Source organism: Chrysochloris asiatica, unplaced genomic scaffold, assembly GCF_000296735.1.
Source record: "Chrysochloris asiatica unplaced genomic scaffold, ChrAsi1.0 scaffold00311, whole genome shotgun sequence".
NCBI lineage: Eukaryota > Metazoa > Chordata > Mammalia > Afrosoricida > Chrysochloridae > Chrysochloris > Chrysochloris asiatica.
The window spans coordinates 1,416,143-1,432,515 of record NW_006408829.1 but is presented as its reverse complement, the minus strand read 5'-3'; the positions used below and the strand labels follow the sequence as shown (position 1 = coordinate 1,432,515).

The 16,373-nt window shown below is 36.8% G+C and overlaps 1 protein-coding gene across 1 annotated transcript in view; it reads right to left on the bottom strand.

Annotated features, from left to right (window-relative positions):
* Positions 1-595: 595 nt before the first annotated feature.
* Positions 596-16,373, bottom strand: part of BMP3 (bone morphogenetic protein 3) — a 50,067-nt gene continuing 34,289 nt past the window's right edge. Inside the window, exon 3 of the mRNA XM_006875067.1 lies at positions 596-822. Within this exon, the coding sequence (XP_006875129.1) occupies positions 631-822 (192 nt within the window). The 3' untranslated portion in view covers positions 596-630. The remainder of the gene's footprint in view (positions 823-16,373) is intronic.

The window sequence follows — 16,373 nt, the reverse complement described above, 5'->3', positions numbered from 1 at the left end:
CCATGTTAAACAAGCTTTCCTAGAGAGGGCATAAGCACATGGCTCATGCATACACATACATGTACACTTAACACACAGCACACATTCTCTGCTCAACTATCAGTCATTGACAGGTGGAGGAAAAGATGGTTAAACAAAATTCTCAAAACTTTCAAGATCAACATCCGAGTCAATTGAATTTTTGAACACTTGCTTAATTGCTCAGGAATCTAAGGCAATCAGCCTACTTCCAAATATGAAATTACTTTTAATTTCCCTTTAGTTGTTGGATAACTGGAGACGAAGGATCAACTATTGCTGTTTTCCAGATCTGTTTTCAAAGCCCATTACAAAAATAAATCAGTGTGCTCTCTAGCAGTTCTAAAATCAGTTCAAGTGATCACTTTTTTGTGTGTGTTTAAACAAAGAAATAATTATCCGTATTTAGTAAAATCTTGCTTTCAGTTACATTCAGAAAAATAAGAAGTATAGTCCAGTTCTTCTTGGTCGAAATCTTCAGTCTATTTCTCATTTGCTTTTGACTATATATAAAAAAAATTTTTTTGAAACAAAATGCATTGGCAGTGCAAAAAAAAAAAAAAAATCCATAAAAATGATTGATTTAAGCATTCACATGAGTTCTCGGAGAGGTTATCTGCAAGCACAAGACTCTACTGTCATATTGGGATATACTTTAAGCACCACATTCTTATTCTCATCAAAGAATAAGATACTGAGTGAGGACATCTTTTCCGGCACACAGCAAGGCTCAGGAATCCCAGGAACGACACCCACAGCTCTCACTATACTCTGGATGGTAGCATGATTTGACGGCTTCAAAGACTAGAAACAGAAACAGGAAAAGGACATATATATTAAATGGAACTACATTTCTACTCCTCACCCTTCAATACATAAAATACTTAAGTCATAAATTAGTTAAAAACACTTATCAGTCATTTCATCCGTTACATAGTCAACCTAGTTTCCTACTCTGTGACTACCAAAATGGTTTGTTTTTAAATGCTGGCTGTACACCAGGCATGTTACATGTTGTACTCCAAATTCTTGTGACAAAATAACCACTCTTTACAATTTACAAGTAAGGAAATGGACTCAAAAACTTCCGTGACATGTCTAAGTTCAAATAGCTAGTAAGCAACAGAGTGAAAAATGTGAACTCAGGTCTCTACTAAGAAATAATTTAATTACAAACAATGTATTTTATTCAGAACTAATCAGGGGGACTAATATAACCTAAATGTTTTCAATAACAGGATATTGTTGAAAATTATTTGTTCTTGACCCTATTAATTATATTAATTATAAAACTACAACCTAAACCAAACTTACTGCTATTGATTCACTTCTGCCTCATAGAGGCCCCATCTAAGGTTTCCAAGGCTGTAAATCTCAGCCCAGAAAGTCTTATCTTTCTCCTGAAGAGCAGCTGTTGGGTTTGAACTGCTAACCTTGTGGTTAACATTCCACTGATTATCTTACAGCACCACCAGGGCTCCTTGTTAATTGCAAGGCACCCTGTTAATGAAGGTATTTGAATACTGTTGTTATAGTGATAGCTATGTTTTGTCATTTAAAAAAAATCAAGTAGGTCAGAGGGTATTGATTTGTTCAATATTTGCCAAGGGATGAACTGGATGATGTTTCTTCCACTATGTAATTATTTAATGCAGAAGTGCAAACTGAGGTTAAGAAGACCACACCATTGGCCACTGGGGGTCACTATTGCTCCATGGGTTTGTACTAAACTTGGTAGCATTTAGTGCTGAGTAGATCAAATCTCCTGGGAATAACCTAAAGGGCCCAAGATTATTCCACAAATGTCAGAAGTTTGACCAAAGAAGTCTGGGTAAAATTTTGGGGAAAAAAATTGCCAAACTGGACCATTAAGATCCATGTGACACACATGGTTTTATTTTAAAAAGTCTTACATAGCTCCGATCTACCTAAAAGCACTGCAAGCCCCGAATATTCAGGTATTACAAACAGGGATGTCAGTTTGAGGACTAAGGTGCACCTGACCCAAGCCTCATATGCATGCAAAAGCTGGACAGTGAATAAGGAAGACCGTAGAAGAATTGATGCTTTTGAGTTATGGTGTTGGAGGAAAATATTGAAAGTGCCATGGGCTGCCAAAAGAACCAACACATCTGTGTTGGAAGAAGTGCAGCCAGAGTGCTCCTTGGAGGCCAGGATGACTTCATCTCTCATATTTCAGACATATTGTCAGGAGGAACCAATCACTGGAGAAGGATATCATGTTTGGTAAGGTGGAGGGTCAGAGAAAAAGAGGAAGACCTCCAGAGAGATGGATTGGCAAAGTGGCAGCATCACTGGGCTCAAGCAAGGCAACAATCGTGAAGTTGGCCCAGGATCCGGCAGTGTTTCGTTCTGTTGTGCATAGGGTTGCTATGAGTCGGTACTGACTTGATGGCACCTAAAAACAACAACAACAAACAGGGATAAGAACATGTTGTTGCTGTTGTTAACTGCCATAAAATTGGATCCCACTCATAGAGACTCTGTATAGGGTTTCCAAGGTGCAGTTGGTGGGTTTGAACTGCTGAACTTGTGGTTTGTAGTCTAGCACTTGTCCTACAGCATGACAACATATCCCTTATTAGCAGTGTAGGATAAGTACTAGACTGCTAATCATGCTAACCTGCTAACCCCAAGGTGGGCAGTTCAAACTTACTAGCTGTTCCTCAGAAACCCTATACAGGGTTCCTATGAATCAGTACCAACTTGACAGCACTTAACAACAACAACAATAAAAAATTTGTTGTTATTGTTAAGTGCCATTGAGTAGATAAGGACTCATAGTTGTTAAGTGTTGTCCATACCAACTCATAGCAACCTCGTACAGGGTTTCTGAAGCCTTAAATCTTAGCATAAGTTGAAAGCCTCATCTTTCTCCCACAGAGAGGCTGGCTGGTTAGAAACATGGACCTCATAGTTCACAGTTCAGTGCTTATCGTATAGCATCACCATGCACCCAATATATATATACATCTATAGAGACTCCTGGTGTAGCACTGTAGGGTCACCAGTGGACTTCAAACCAAAAAGTTGGCATATATACATATAATGCACTGGACCACAAGGTTGGCTTGATCTGCAAGGTTGGTGGTTCAAACCCAACAGCTGTTCCTCAGAAACCCTAAAAAGAATTGCTAAAAGTTGGTAACCAATTCGACAGCACTTAACAACAACATATATAATATATATTATACATAGTATATACATATATAGAGAGAGAGCCTGAATGATATATCGGCAATAAAACTATTGAAACATATGGTATCTCTCATTAAAATATGTTGTTATTGTTAAGTGCCATGGAGTGGGTTTTTAACAGCAATGTATCTTCCAAGCAGGTGAAATCAGTTTTGTTTAAATTTCTCTAGAACACAGAAGATTATTAGCATCCTTGATATCCACATGTGACTTCAACGGTGGGATTTAGGCTAAAACTTGTTCAATTTCAAGTTGTGGAGACGTATTTGTGATGACCGAGGCACCCCTGCCCCCCAAAATTGGTATTTTAATTTTCTACTTCTAAAACTCCTAGCATCAGAAACTGGAAAAAGTACATGTAAACCAAGGAGCCAAGGGAGAAGACAAGGATATAGAAACTTGAATTTCTTCTTAGAAATAAACAGGAGAAGGGAGGCAAACTTGATTTCTTTCACCTTCTCTTTCAATTTTGGTGAAATGACATGTCATTTCACCAAAATTGAAAGAGAAGGTGAAAGAAATATATATGTAAGTCCTCAACATTATTCGTCATAGACATAAATCACCAAAAATTAGTTTTAATGATTGACAACTGCTTTCACTTTTTCATTTTAAATACTTTATTTGCTAAAAGGAATACTTAACTTTCAATTAATTAAATTTGTAAAGTAGAGCATATTCCTCTTACAGGAAGAAAGTCTAGTCTACAAAGCATGTGTCCTATACCACCCATAAAATGTGTGCAATTTAACTACAATTAATATTGTAAAATAGAGCCTAAAGTAGCCCATCAATTATTTTATCAGTGTTCCTGGGTGGAGGTTTGGGCCCAAAGGCACCTTGGAAGAACAGCCTGGAAATCTACTTCCAAAAATGTCCCAGCTGTAAACACCCTGTGCAGTGAACTTCTATTCTGCTACACATGGAGACACTGTGAATCAGAATCAGGAACTGATTTTCTGCTTTGTTTTTGCTTTTATTTTGGTTGTTTTGTTAATACATTTTATTTCTAAAGAAAGTTTTTATGGTCATTCAATTTTCTCTAATGAATACTCTCAGTTTTTTCAATATTTCTCTATTTTGATTTGAAATAATTCTCTAGACTTATTAATCTAAGAAATTTAGTGCACTGTCCAAAATGTTGTTAAGTGCTGTTGAGTCAGTTCCAAATCATAGCGACCTTGCATAGGGTTTCTGAGGTGTAGCTCGTGGGTTTGAACTGCTGACCTTGTGGTTCAAAGTCCAGTGCTGATCCTCTTTTTTTTTTTTTTTTATCATAGGTTTTATAATACAATTCTTCTATTGGTGTAGCACTGTGGGTTGATGAGTTGGACTGCAGAATCGGTTTGAACCGCAAGGTTGGAGGTTCAAACTTACCAGCTGCTCCTTGGAAACTTTATGCCAGGTCACTATGAGTCAGAATTGACTCAATGGTACTTAACAACAGTAATAATTGTTGGAGTCTTAGTGTGGTTCTGTAGGATAAGTACTCCACCACAAGTTTGGTTTGAATTGCAACGTCAGCTGTTCAAACTTACCAGCTACTCATTGGAAACCCTATACAGGGTTGCTATGAGTCACAGTCCATTTGACGGCACTCAACAATAACAACATAATATTAAACTTTATACAAAGAGGATCTATTTCATTAGATGAAGCCATAAGTGATAAATACTACCATGCATTAGAATTTCCTGGAGTCAAGAGCAGTGTACACGCTAGGCACTGTGTATGTACTTTAGAATAATTAAATAATTATAAGAAATTGCATCCATTTTACCTATTTCTGTGGAAATAATTCCCCATCAACAAAAATAGAAGGTTCTGTTCCAATGACCAACATAGATAGGAAACTATTCACGGTGTTTCCTAGGAAAATTCCTGTCCTTTTTGTTTTTAAAGCTCCAACTCAGAAATGATAGATTCAGAAACTATGAGTAGTCTCTGTTGGCCTGACAGGAATTCAGGCACAAGCCCTTGATTCTGGGGTGGTGTGTTTTATCAGAGATCGCTCAGTTTTACAGGGAGTTCCCCCCACTTTTTTTTTCCCCCAACAGTGGAGTCCTCTGATCAAGTTGACATTATCAGAAAAAATTATGTCATGCACAAAAGATCCTTGCAGTAATTAACTGGTTTGAAACATATGTCCAATCCATAATTTATTTATTTTTGACTCAAATCCTGTTATTAATGATTTTCTTCACATAGTACAACACATACATCAATCATAAATGCAAACTTGTATTTCTTTTTCCCTCAGCTGTCTCTCTTTTTATATAGGGTGAAATGTGACTTCAACATCAATTTAGGTAATTTTATGCTTAGGTAACTCTGTATATTAAGGTCCCTGGTTGGTACAAACAGTTTGTGTTTATCTACTAACCTCAAAGTTGGTTTAAACTCAGCCAGAAGTACCATGGAAGAAATGTCTGGCTGAATGCTTAAATAAAGGTTGTAGCCAAGAAAACCCTATGCAGTGGTTCTATTCTGTAATACATGGGGTCACCATGAGTTGGAATTACCTCCACAGCAATGGTGTTTTGGGTTTGAATTTAGTGTATCAATATCCAGTTCTTTTTAGAGAGCAACTTCATGGCCAGTAATTGGAACTAGAAATTAGGAAACAAATTGGTGTTGCTTCATGTTGGATTTATAAGGATGGATTTCTGCTTTACACAGGATACTTATATTTAGATTCTTTACTGCATACTTCTTTGTCTTTGCTATTTCTAGCTTTTGCACCATTCTTGCAGAAATAATTTCATTCATTTAATCCTTATTAATTCTCTTGGATCTCTATCAGCAAAAATGGCTGCATCATTTTCCTCTGTAATCTCTGTTTTCCATCTCTGCTATGGTGAGTGGGGCGGAGGGGGGAAGGCACAGAACTTAGCTATAGTTATATGGGTATTTTTCATCTCGTGGCAAAATTCCAAGGGGTCTCTCTCTGGGAGAACAGATTGGCCATCAGTGCTAGAAATCAGAAAAATCCAAACTGCCGTGTCTGTGAAGGAAATCCATAGTGGTCAGGCCCATACCTGCCAAGCTGTGTATGATGTCCTCAAGTTGAATTTGATTACAAATGCATTAGCAGGGAGAGTATGTCATCAGCTAAGAACTTTCATTCCTGACCCGGGCCATGGGGTTTTGCTCCACACTATTCCAGTTCAGCCCACATGGGTGTGATAGCCCAGAAAACGATCTAATTGAAATCAGTGAAAGGGCAAAGCCTGGAATTTGGGAAAGGCAGAACACAGCTGTTCTAAATTACAGAACAGGTTGTCGGGTTTTGCAGACGAAGAGCCCAGCCACATAGAGCAGGCTTTTGCTCAGGAGGCCAAAGTGAAGCAGGGCCAACAGAGAAGTCTAGCCTGGGAGAACTTTTCTCTAGGGCAAAATGTATATCTAAAGTCTGAAAGTTCTTTGGCATCTCAGTTATTCCACATGTGTTTGTAGTGATCTGGTCGGAGACCTCTATTTTCTTCTGTTTTTCAACTATATTTTCATTTAAATAGTTATTTTGCTTACTAGATGGGACACTGTAGTGATACAATGATAATTATTAATTACCTAATATATCTGTGTCATATTGCTTCATATATCCCATCTTTTTTAGTTAGTGTGTCATTTGAAAGACCCCAAACCTGGAAGACTTAAGGGAAACCACTAGAAAGCTTTAAAGGTTAAGCAGATCCACACAAGGTGATGAGAGATTGAAAACTCCACGTAACAGCCAAACTTCCACTCTCAACTTGGCAAATGTAAATCTGAAGCTCAAAGAGAAAACTCCACACTTAGCCCTGTATGTCTCCCTAGAGTTCTGATGCCATTCCAAGTTTTGACAAATATTATGATGAGTTCAGTTGCTGCAACGGATGCACTCCTGATTCCATTACTCTCTATAGAAAGCTTACTGAAGAACTCACGGCTGTTAAATCCTTAGGCAGAATCCTATTTTAGGCTTTGTGATGTTTGAAAAAGACTAGCTACAATGAGAATACTATTATTGTCTTACAAATTTAATCTCTTGATACTTTGCCTACATGGTATTCAACCTTTAATTTTCTATTCTGCTCAGTCTCAATAATGGCCATTAATAGCACATATTAAGTGCTAATTATGGTTATGGTCTCAATGACACTTAACAACAATGGGTCTGATACACGACTATCTCAATTACTTTTAAACTTTCTAGTGTGGCGCTGTGGCTTAATGCGCCAGACTGCAAAGCCATTTGAACTGCAAGGTTGGTGGTTCAAACTCACCAGCTGCTCCTCAGAAACCCTATACAGGGATGCTATGGGTAGGAACTGACTCGATGGCACTCAACAACAACATTATGTATACATTTATTATTATTATTATAGTACCCATTTTAAAGATGAGCAAACGAAGATATAGAGTTAGTTAATTGCCAAATGGTGGAACCAAGAGTCAAGCCAAAAGGAGTTGACTCTCAATTTTCACCATTCAAAGTGTGGTTTGTAGCATCAGCATCATGTAAGAGCTTGTTAGATATGCTGACTCTCATGCTCTATCCCCAAACCCACTAGATCAAACAATAGGCACATGAAAGTTTAAGAAACCCTGGGAGTTCTAGGTCAATATGGTGCTGCAGATACACACACCAGGCCAACTCCATGGCAACGAAGACCCGATAAGCTAAGCGATACAAAATATGTCTACGGATCCCAGAACAATAAGTGGAGCATTGAATAAAGAGACCAAGCACCAACTTAATCAGAGGAAGAACTAGACTGGAGTCAGGAACACAGGAAAGAAACCACAGAGAACATAGCTGCTGAAAGAGATTAAGTGCAAACAACCCTAGAAAGAAATGATAAGGTGGTCAGGACTTGACCGGGGATGAAGCATCCCTGGGGTGTGTAGCACAAAAGCTATATAGATTTGTAACCAATGGAGAAGTGCATCTAGAGCTAGCAAAGTAGACTAAGTCATCTGGGCCATAGTGAGAGAGAAAGTGGGCAGGGAATATATAATTGCAGGAGTAAAGACAGGGAACAGAGGGGTGGGTGAGAGCTTCAACCCCTCTGATGAATGCAAGAGGAAAAGGGGTCATACATTCACTAACCTGTGTCCCACCACCCCATCCCTGGTGACATAGTGAGTGGTGGTGATCACTCGCATTCCTGTACACTGGCTTACCTACCTCCTAACCCCTCATCCTGGTGAGCAGAAGCAACCAGCTCTTGGAAGCCAGCCAATTGCCCCCAAACAGACTATGGGAGGGCACACTCCTGTGCCTCCCTAGTCCACTATCCACCTACACTAAGTGACTTGGTAAGTAGTAGAGAAAGCTCCTGACTTACTTCCCTGACCACTGACCCAGAGAGCAGGGGAAAGTGCACACACATGCACCTGCATGTATACAACCTACCCACACCTGCTGGCCCAGAAAGTAGATGAGAACCTGCTCCCACCTCCCCCACTTACCGGACACACCAACATACCTGCCACTCCGTCCACTAGATGAGTAGCATCACTACTCCCACACTCCTGGACAGAAGGCAAACAACAGCCACCAAGTCTGCCCTCAGCTGTCCCACATAACCAACCAACAGACACCCATGCTATACTGCCATCTGTTGTCCAACCCACCTGGAGACAGGTGGAAACATTCCAGCACTGCTAGATTAGTGACTAGCATAGCCCACTTCTCCTCTCCACCTCACCTACTTGGATATATCAATGAAAACGAAAATCAGAACAAACCAAACAAAAACATAATCAATCAATCAATCAACCAATCAAATAAGACCTCATTGCTTCAAAAACAACAGACAATACAAAATCTTATAAAGTAGCAAGACAAAATGGCTCAAGCAAGAGACCAAAATAAAGGGATAGAAAACCTTCCAAGGAAGAAAGCAATAATACAACTATCTGATAAAGAATTCAAGAGATTTATATATAGAATCTTCCAAAAGATCAAGAAAATATCAAGGAAAACAGATAAAAAAACAAGAAAAATACAACAAAACTATGAAAGAAATCAATAAAACAATATTGCAAGAACAAAATAACAAAATACACAATTGAAGACTATGCAAATGCAACTATAAACCCAGAAGATTAAAGATAAAATTTCAGAAATGGGTAACTCAACGGAAGGAAATAAGAGTAAAACGGAAGCAGTGGAAGATAAAATCAGTGAAATAGAGGAAAACTTTCTTGACATTAATTTGAGAGACAAACAGAAAGGAAAAAAAAAAGAAAGAAAGAAAGCCTGAATTATGTGGGGCTCTGTCACAAGAAATAATTTATGAGTGGTCATAATTCTAGAGTAGAAGAAAACCAAAAAGAGAGAGAATTTTTTTTTAAGATTTGCTGGCAGAAAACTTCCCTAGTATCATGGAAGATGAGAAAGATATTCATCAAAGCTCAACAAAATCCATATAGAATAGATCCCAAAGGAAAATCACCAATATATATCCATAATCAAATTTTCAAACAGAAAGAATTCTGAGAGCAGCTCAAACACAAAAAATGAAACATTACATTAAAATGTTGCTGTTGTTAAGTGCCATTGAGTCGATTCCAACCCATAGTGACCCTGTATAGGGTTTCCAAGGAGCAGCTGGTGAGCTTGAACCACCAAACTTGAAGTACAAAGGACTCTGCAGTCTGACGCATTATCCCACAGCGCCACACCAGGACTCCTAAGCTCTGATTTTTCTACAGAAACCACATAGGCAAGAAGCTAATAGGATGACATATAAAAAAAACCTGAAAGAAAAAAATATTCAACAAAGAATTATATAACTATCAAAATTTCTCTCAAATATAATGCCAAAATTAGGAAATTTTCAGATAAAAAGAAATTTATAAAACTAACCTTCCAAGAAATATTAAAGGGATTCCTTTGGACAGAGAACCAACAACATTAGATAATAATCTGAGATTAAGACAGATATGAGTAGTCGTCAAATACCAATTCAGATAAAGAAATCTCAAAAAACAAAGTCAAAAGACTGACAATGGAATTAGAGATAATGATCTGTAAGTGAAGACAACTTCAAAACAAAAGGGAGGAATAAATGGTGTAGTTATAGAATTTCAATATGATGAGGCTGTCAAGGTGAAATAAAGAAATAAGACTTTTAAACTTAGAAAGATAAATTTCAGGATAATCCCAAGGAAAATTTACAAACTTACTTACCAAAATAAAAAAAAAAAGGGAGAAAATTATAAAGACTCAGTAAACACAAAATCAACAATAACAAAGGAAATGAAACGAAAATCCACAAACAAAAAGAACTTGGTAAAGATATTTAAGCAATAAAATAAAATAAATCATCAACACCACATATAAAGAATAATGAAGTTACAACATTCAATGGCACCTAACAACAACAAAAAATAATGACACTGGGTGTGGCACTGTATGATATGCTCTGGATTGTGAACCACAAAGTCACCAGTTCAAAACCCCCAGCTGTTCCTCAAAACCCTATACAGCACTCAACAATAACATCACCCATAATCACACTGGATGTAAATAGTTTAAACATACCCCTTAAGAAAGAAAGTTGCACAAAGGATAAAAAACATGAACTATCAATGTGTTGCCTACAAGAGACACACCTTGGACACAAAATCAAAGGATGGGAAAAAATAAATCAAACAACCAATAACCAAAAAACAACAGGAATGGAAATACTAATTTCTGATAAAATAGTATGTAAGGCAAAATTCACAACAAAACACATTGTTGTTAAGTACTGTTGGTTAGAACTAATAGCAAACCTGTACATGGTTTCCAAGGAACAGCTGGTGGATTTGAACTGATGGCCTTCTGGTTCGCAGTCCAGTATTGATCCTGCAGCACCACGCCAAGAGTCCACAAAAGACATAGAAGGCCATTATATAATATTAAAGACTCAGTTCACCAAGAGGATATAACATAATAATTATTCACACACCAAATGATACAGTTGCACACTAAAAGTAGGACATTTTAACACACCACCTTTGGTAAAAGGAGCTCTGGTAGTGTAGTGGTTACAAATCGGGCTACTAATCTCATGGTCAACAGTTTGAAACTACCAGCTATTCCACAGGAGAAAGATGAGACTTTCTGCTCCCTTAAAGAATTACAGCCTCAGAAACCATGTACAGGGTAGCTACGAGTCGGAACCAAATCCACAGCACATAACAACAGCAACAACCTTTGGTAAAGGAACACTTTTGATAAACAACTAGAAAGAAACTCAACAAAGACACCAAAATTTTAAGCAATGTAATTAATTAACTTGATCTAATAGATGTAGACCTCAAAACAACACTTTCACCTTCTTTTCCAATGTACATGGAGCATTCTCCAGAATTGATTATATTTTAGATCACAAAGTAAACCTAAATAACCCCAAAACATCAAAATAATGCAAAACATGTATTCTCTGAGTACATGCTATAAAATTCGAAGTCAATGACAGGAGGAGCAAGGAAAAAAATCTGATATGTGGAAATTGAATAAAAACTCTACTTAAAAACTACTGGGTAATTGGAAACTTTGAAATAAAATTCAAAAAAGAATGGAAGCACAATATATTAAAACCTTTGGGGCACAGTTAAAACAGTATTTAGAGGTCAATTTATAACAATAAAAGCACACAGCCAAAAATATGCAAAAGACAAAATCAATATCTTAAATCTACAACGCAAACAAATAGAAAAGAGCAACAACATAAATCCACAGTTACCATAAGAACAGAAATAATAAAGATTAGAGCAGAAAGAAATGAAACAGAAAACCAATAGAAAGAAGCAATATGACTAGAAAATTCTTTGAAAAGATAGTCAACAAACCACTAGTCAAATTGACAAAGGAAAATAAATGAAAAATTACAAATTATCAAAATAAGAAATGAGATGTGTGACATTACAGTATATTCACCCACTCTTGCTGAACACTGATAGTGACCCTGTCAACACTCATGGAAGCAGCAGTCAAGAAATCAAAGAATGTATTGCATTGGACAAATCTGCTGCACAAGACCTCTTTAAAATGTTGAAGATCAAAGATGTCAGTTTAAGGACTAATATGTACCTGACGCAAGCCATATTTTCAATAACCTTATATGCATGCAAAAGTTGGATGGTGAATAAGGAAGACCGTAGAAGAATTGATGCATTTGAATTATGGTATTGGAGGAGAATATTGAAAGCATCATGGGCTGCCAAAAGAACAAACAGATCTGTGTTGGAAGAAGTACTGCCAGAATGCTCCTTAGAAGCCAGAATGGCCAGATTTTGTCTGTCATACCTGGGCATATTGTCAGGAGGGACCAGTCACTGGAGAAGGATATCATGTTTGGTAAAGTGAAGGGTCAGAGACAAAGAGTAAGACCCCCAACAAGAAGGACTGTAGCAGCATCAATGGGCTCAAATGTAGCGATTGTGAGGTTGGGCCAGGATCAGGCAGTGTTTTGTTCTGTTGTGCATAGGGTTGCTATGAGTCAGTACTGACTCGATGGCACCTAACAACAACAAATGACCCTGTAAGACAGAGTAGCATTGTCCCATAAGACAGACTCCCACATCATTCTCCTATGGAGTAGCTGGTGGGTATGAGTCACTCACCTTTTTTTTTAACACCATAGCATTTAACCACTGTACCACCAGAGCTCTGTACAACAGAACCAACTGAGATAAAAAGTTATTATAAAAGAGTATTTGGAAAAACTGTACTTAAAAAAAAGCTAAAACCTAGAAGAAATGAACATAATTGTAGAAATAAATTGCTTACCTAACCTAACACAAAGTGAGATCGAAAATTTGAACAGATCTGTACGATGCTATAGGATAAGCACAGGACTACAAAGTCAGTTTGAATCACAATGTTGGTGATTCAAACTTATCAGTCACTCCTCAGTAACCCAATACTTGGTCACTATGAGTCAGAACTGACTCAATTGCACTTCACTACATAATATAACAAAAGAAGAAATTGAAGAGGTCATAAAAAATCTCACAACAAATAACCCAACCCAGATGGCTTCACTGGAGAATTCTCCCAAACACTGAGAACAGAATTGATATCAACTCTACTCTAAATTTTCTTTCTATTCCAAAGGAAGGAATATTTCTGAATTAATTCTATGTACTCAGCATAACCCTGATACCACAGACAGGCAAAAACATCACAAAAAAAGAAAAATGTAAACACCAATATCCCTCATTAATACAAATGCAAAAAAATTCAACAGAATTTTAGCAAACAGGATTCAACAACATATAGAATAATTAATAAAGCATCATGACCAAGTGGAATTCATATCATATATGGTATGCAAGGATGGTTTAACATTAGAAAAACAATCACACAATCATCTCAAAAGGTGAAGAAAAGGCCTTTGATAAAATCCAAGACCCTTTCCCAATAAAATAGGAATCAACAGCCAGCATTGTACTCAACAGAGAGATAGTGAATGCAAATGCATTTCCCTTAAAAATAGGAACCAAATCAGGATGCCTTCTATTACCATTCTTATTCAATATTATACTGGGGGTTCTCCTTAGAGAAATAAACCATGAAAGGTACATAAAGGGCATTCAACTTGGTAAAAGTATCCCTATTCATAGATGACTGACACTGTTGTATCACAACAACCTTCTATAGGGTTTCCAACAAGTGCCTGGTAGGTTTGAACCACCAACTTTGCAGTTTATGGTCCAGTGCTACAGCATCACACTATATATTTAAAAATCTCAAAGATTCCACAAGGAAGCTACTGGAACTAATTCAAGGATTCAACAAAGTGGCAAGGTACAAGATCAACATAAAATATCAGTTGGATGCCTCTATACTAACAAAGAAAACTTTGAAAAGGAAATGAGGAAAGCAATGCCATTTACAATAGCCTACTTAAAAATGATCTAACTAGAGATATAAAAGGCTTATACAAAGAAAACTACAAAACACTAATAAGAGAAACATACATAAATAGAAAAACATACTATGCTCATGGATAGAAGGACTTAACATTTTGAAAATGTCAATATGACCCAAAGTGGTCTATCAATATATGCAATCCTGATCCAAATTCCAGCAACATGATTTATTGAGATGGAAAAATGTATTATCTATTTTATATGTAAAGAAAGAGGCTCTAGATAAATATTATAGAAGAAGAAGAACAGAGTTGAAGGCCTTATACTTCCTTATCTCAGAACTTACCGTACAGCCACAGTAGTACTGGTACAATAATAGACACCTAGATCCATGGGACAGCATTAAGAACCTAGAAGTAAATCCATCCACCTATGGACATTTAGGACTCCTGGTGTGGTGCTGTAGGATCAACACTGGAATGTGAACCACCAGGTGGGTAGTTCAAACCCACCAGCTGCTCCTCAGAAACCCTACACAGGGTTGCTATGAGTCAGAACCAACTTGATGGCACCTAACAGCAACAACAATGGACAACTAATAGTTGACAAAATGTTGAATAGCATTAAGTGGGGAAGAAACAGGAAACCTAACCCATACATCAATGGGTTCACAAAATAGCTCAAAGGCCTAAATACAAACCTAAAGCTGTGAAGATCATGGAGGATAAAACAGGTACAATGCTTGGGACTCTAATGGCATACATAGAATATCAAGTATAACTAAAAATGCAAAACATCAGAATATGAAATAAATAAATGGGATCTCCTAAAAATTACTTGTGATCATCAAAAGACTTCTCTAAGAGTAAAAAAAAAAAAAAGGAGATTTCTTAAACAAAATACAAAATGCTAATCATAAAGTAGAAGATTGGTAAATTCGACTACATTAAAATTAAGGGGGGGGGGAATCTATTGAATAGGAAAAAAAATGGCAAAGACATATACAACAAGAGGTTTAGCTCTAAAATTTATAGAAAACTTCAATACCTGAACAACAAAAAGACAAACAACCCAATTTTTAAAAGTGGACAAAGGACATGAACAGTCTCTACACCATAAAGAAGATATCCATGTGGCTAACAAATCCATGAAAGGATGCTTGGAATCATTAGCTATTGTTAAGTGCTGTCCAACTGTTTGCAACTCAAACTGTATACGGTTTCTGAGGAGTGGCTGGTGGGTTTGAATCTCCTGTCTTGTGGTTATCAGTCCAGTGCTTATCCTATAATGCTACAACAGGACTCCACTAGAATGATGCAAATCCAAACTATAATATCATTACATTCTAGAATAATGGCAGTGATCAAAAACATCAAAGGACTCCAAATGCTGGTGAGAATGTGAGGTGGTTGGAACTCTTATACACTGCTGGTGAGACTGAAAAATCATACATCCATTATGGAAAACGGTATGACTCTTCCACAAAAAGCTATAGATAAGAATACTATACAATCCAGCAAGTCCACTCCTAAGTATATATCATAGAGGAATAAGAGTCATGCTATGAATAGATGTATGCCCATCAATATTCACCATAGATTATGCATAATAGCCAAAAGATGAAAACAATGTAAGTGTCCACCAATGGATGAATGTATAAACTATGGTACATACATACAAGGAATATTATGCAATGGTAAAGATTGGTGAATTTGTGGAACAGTGCACAACAAAGATAAATCTGGAGGACATTACGCTGAGTGAAATTAAGTCAATAACAAAAGACAAATGTTGCTTGAGACCACTATTATAAAAAGTCAAGAATAGGTCACACACAAAAATAAACATTCTTTCATGGATGGAAGGGCAGGAAAGGAAAATCACTAACTAGATAGTACACAAATGTTAACTGCTGTGAAAAGAAAGGCAATACACAATACGAGGAAAGTCAACACATGACCAAAACATAGGGATATACCAGGAGTTATACAAAGATAAAAGTGAACCATGATAAATGCTATATCATGTACAATCTAGCAACAACTTTAATGACACATGAGTAGATACATAGATAAATATGTATGCTAAATGTATGTCAGTCTACACCTACCTACACATACAGGTATGGTTGTGTAAATCTCTACATACAAATGTATAAATGTTTCATGTATAATCATATATATGTATAATCATATATATAATCATATATATGTATAATGTGTAATCATATATATGATATCAATTATATATAATGTATAATCATATATATAATTATATATATA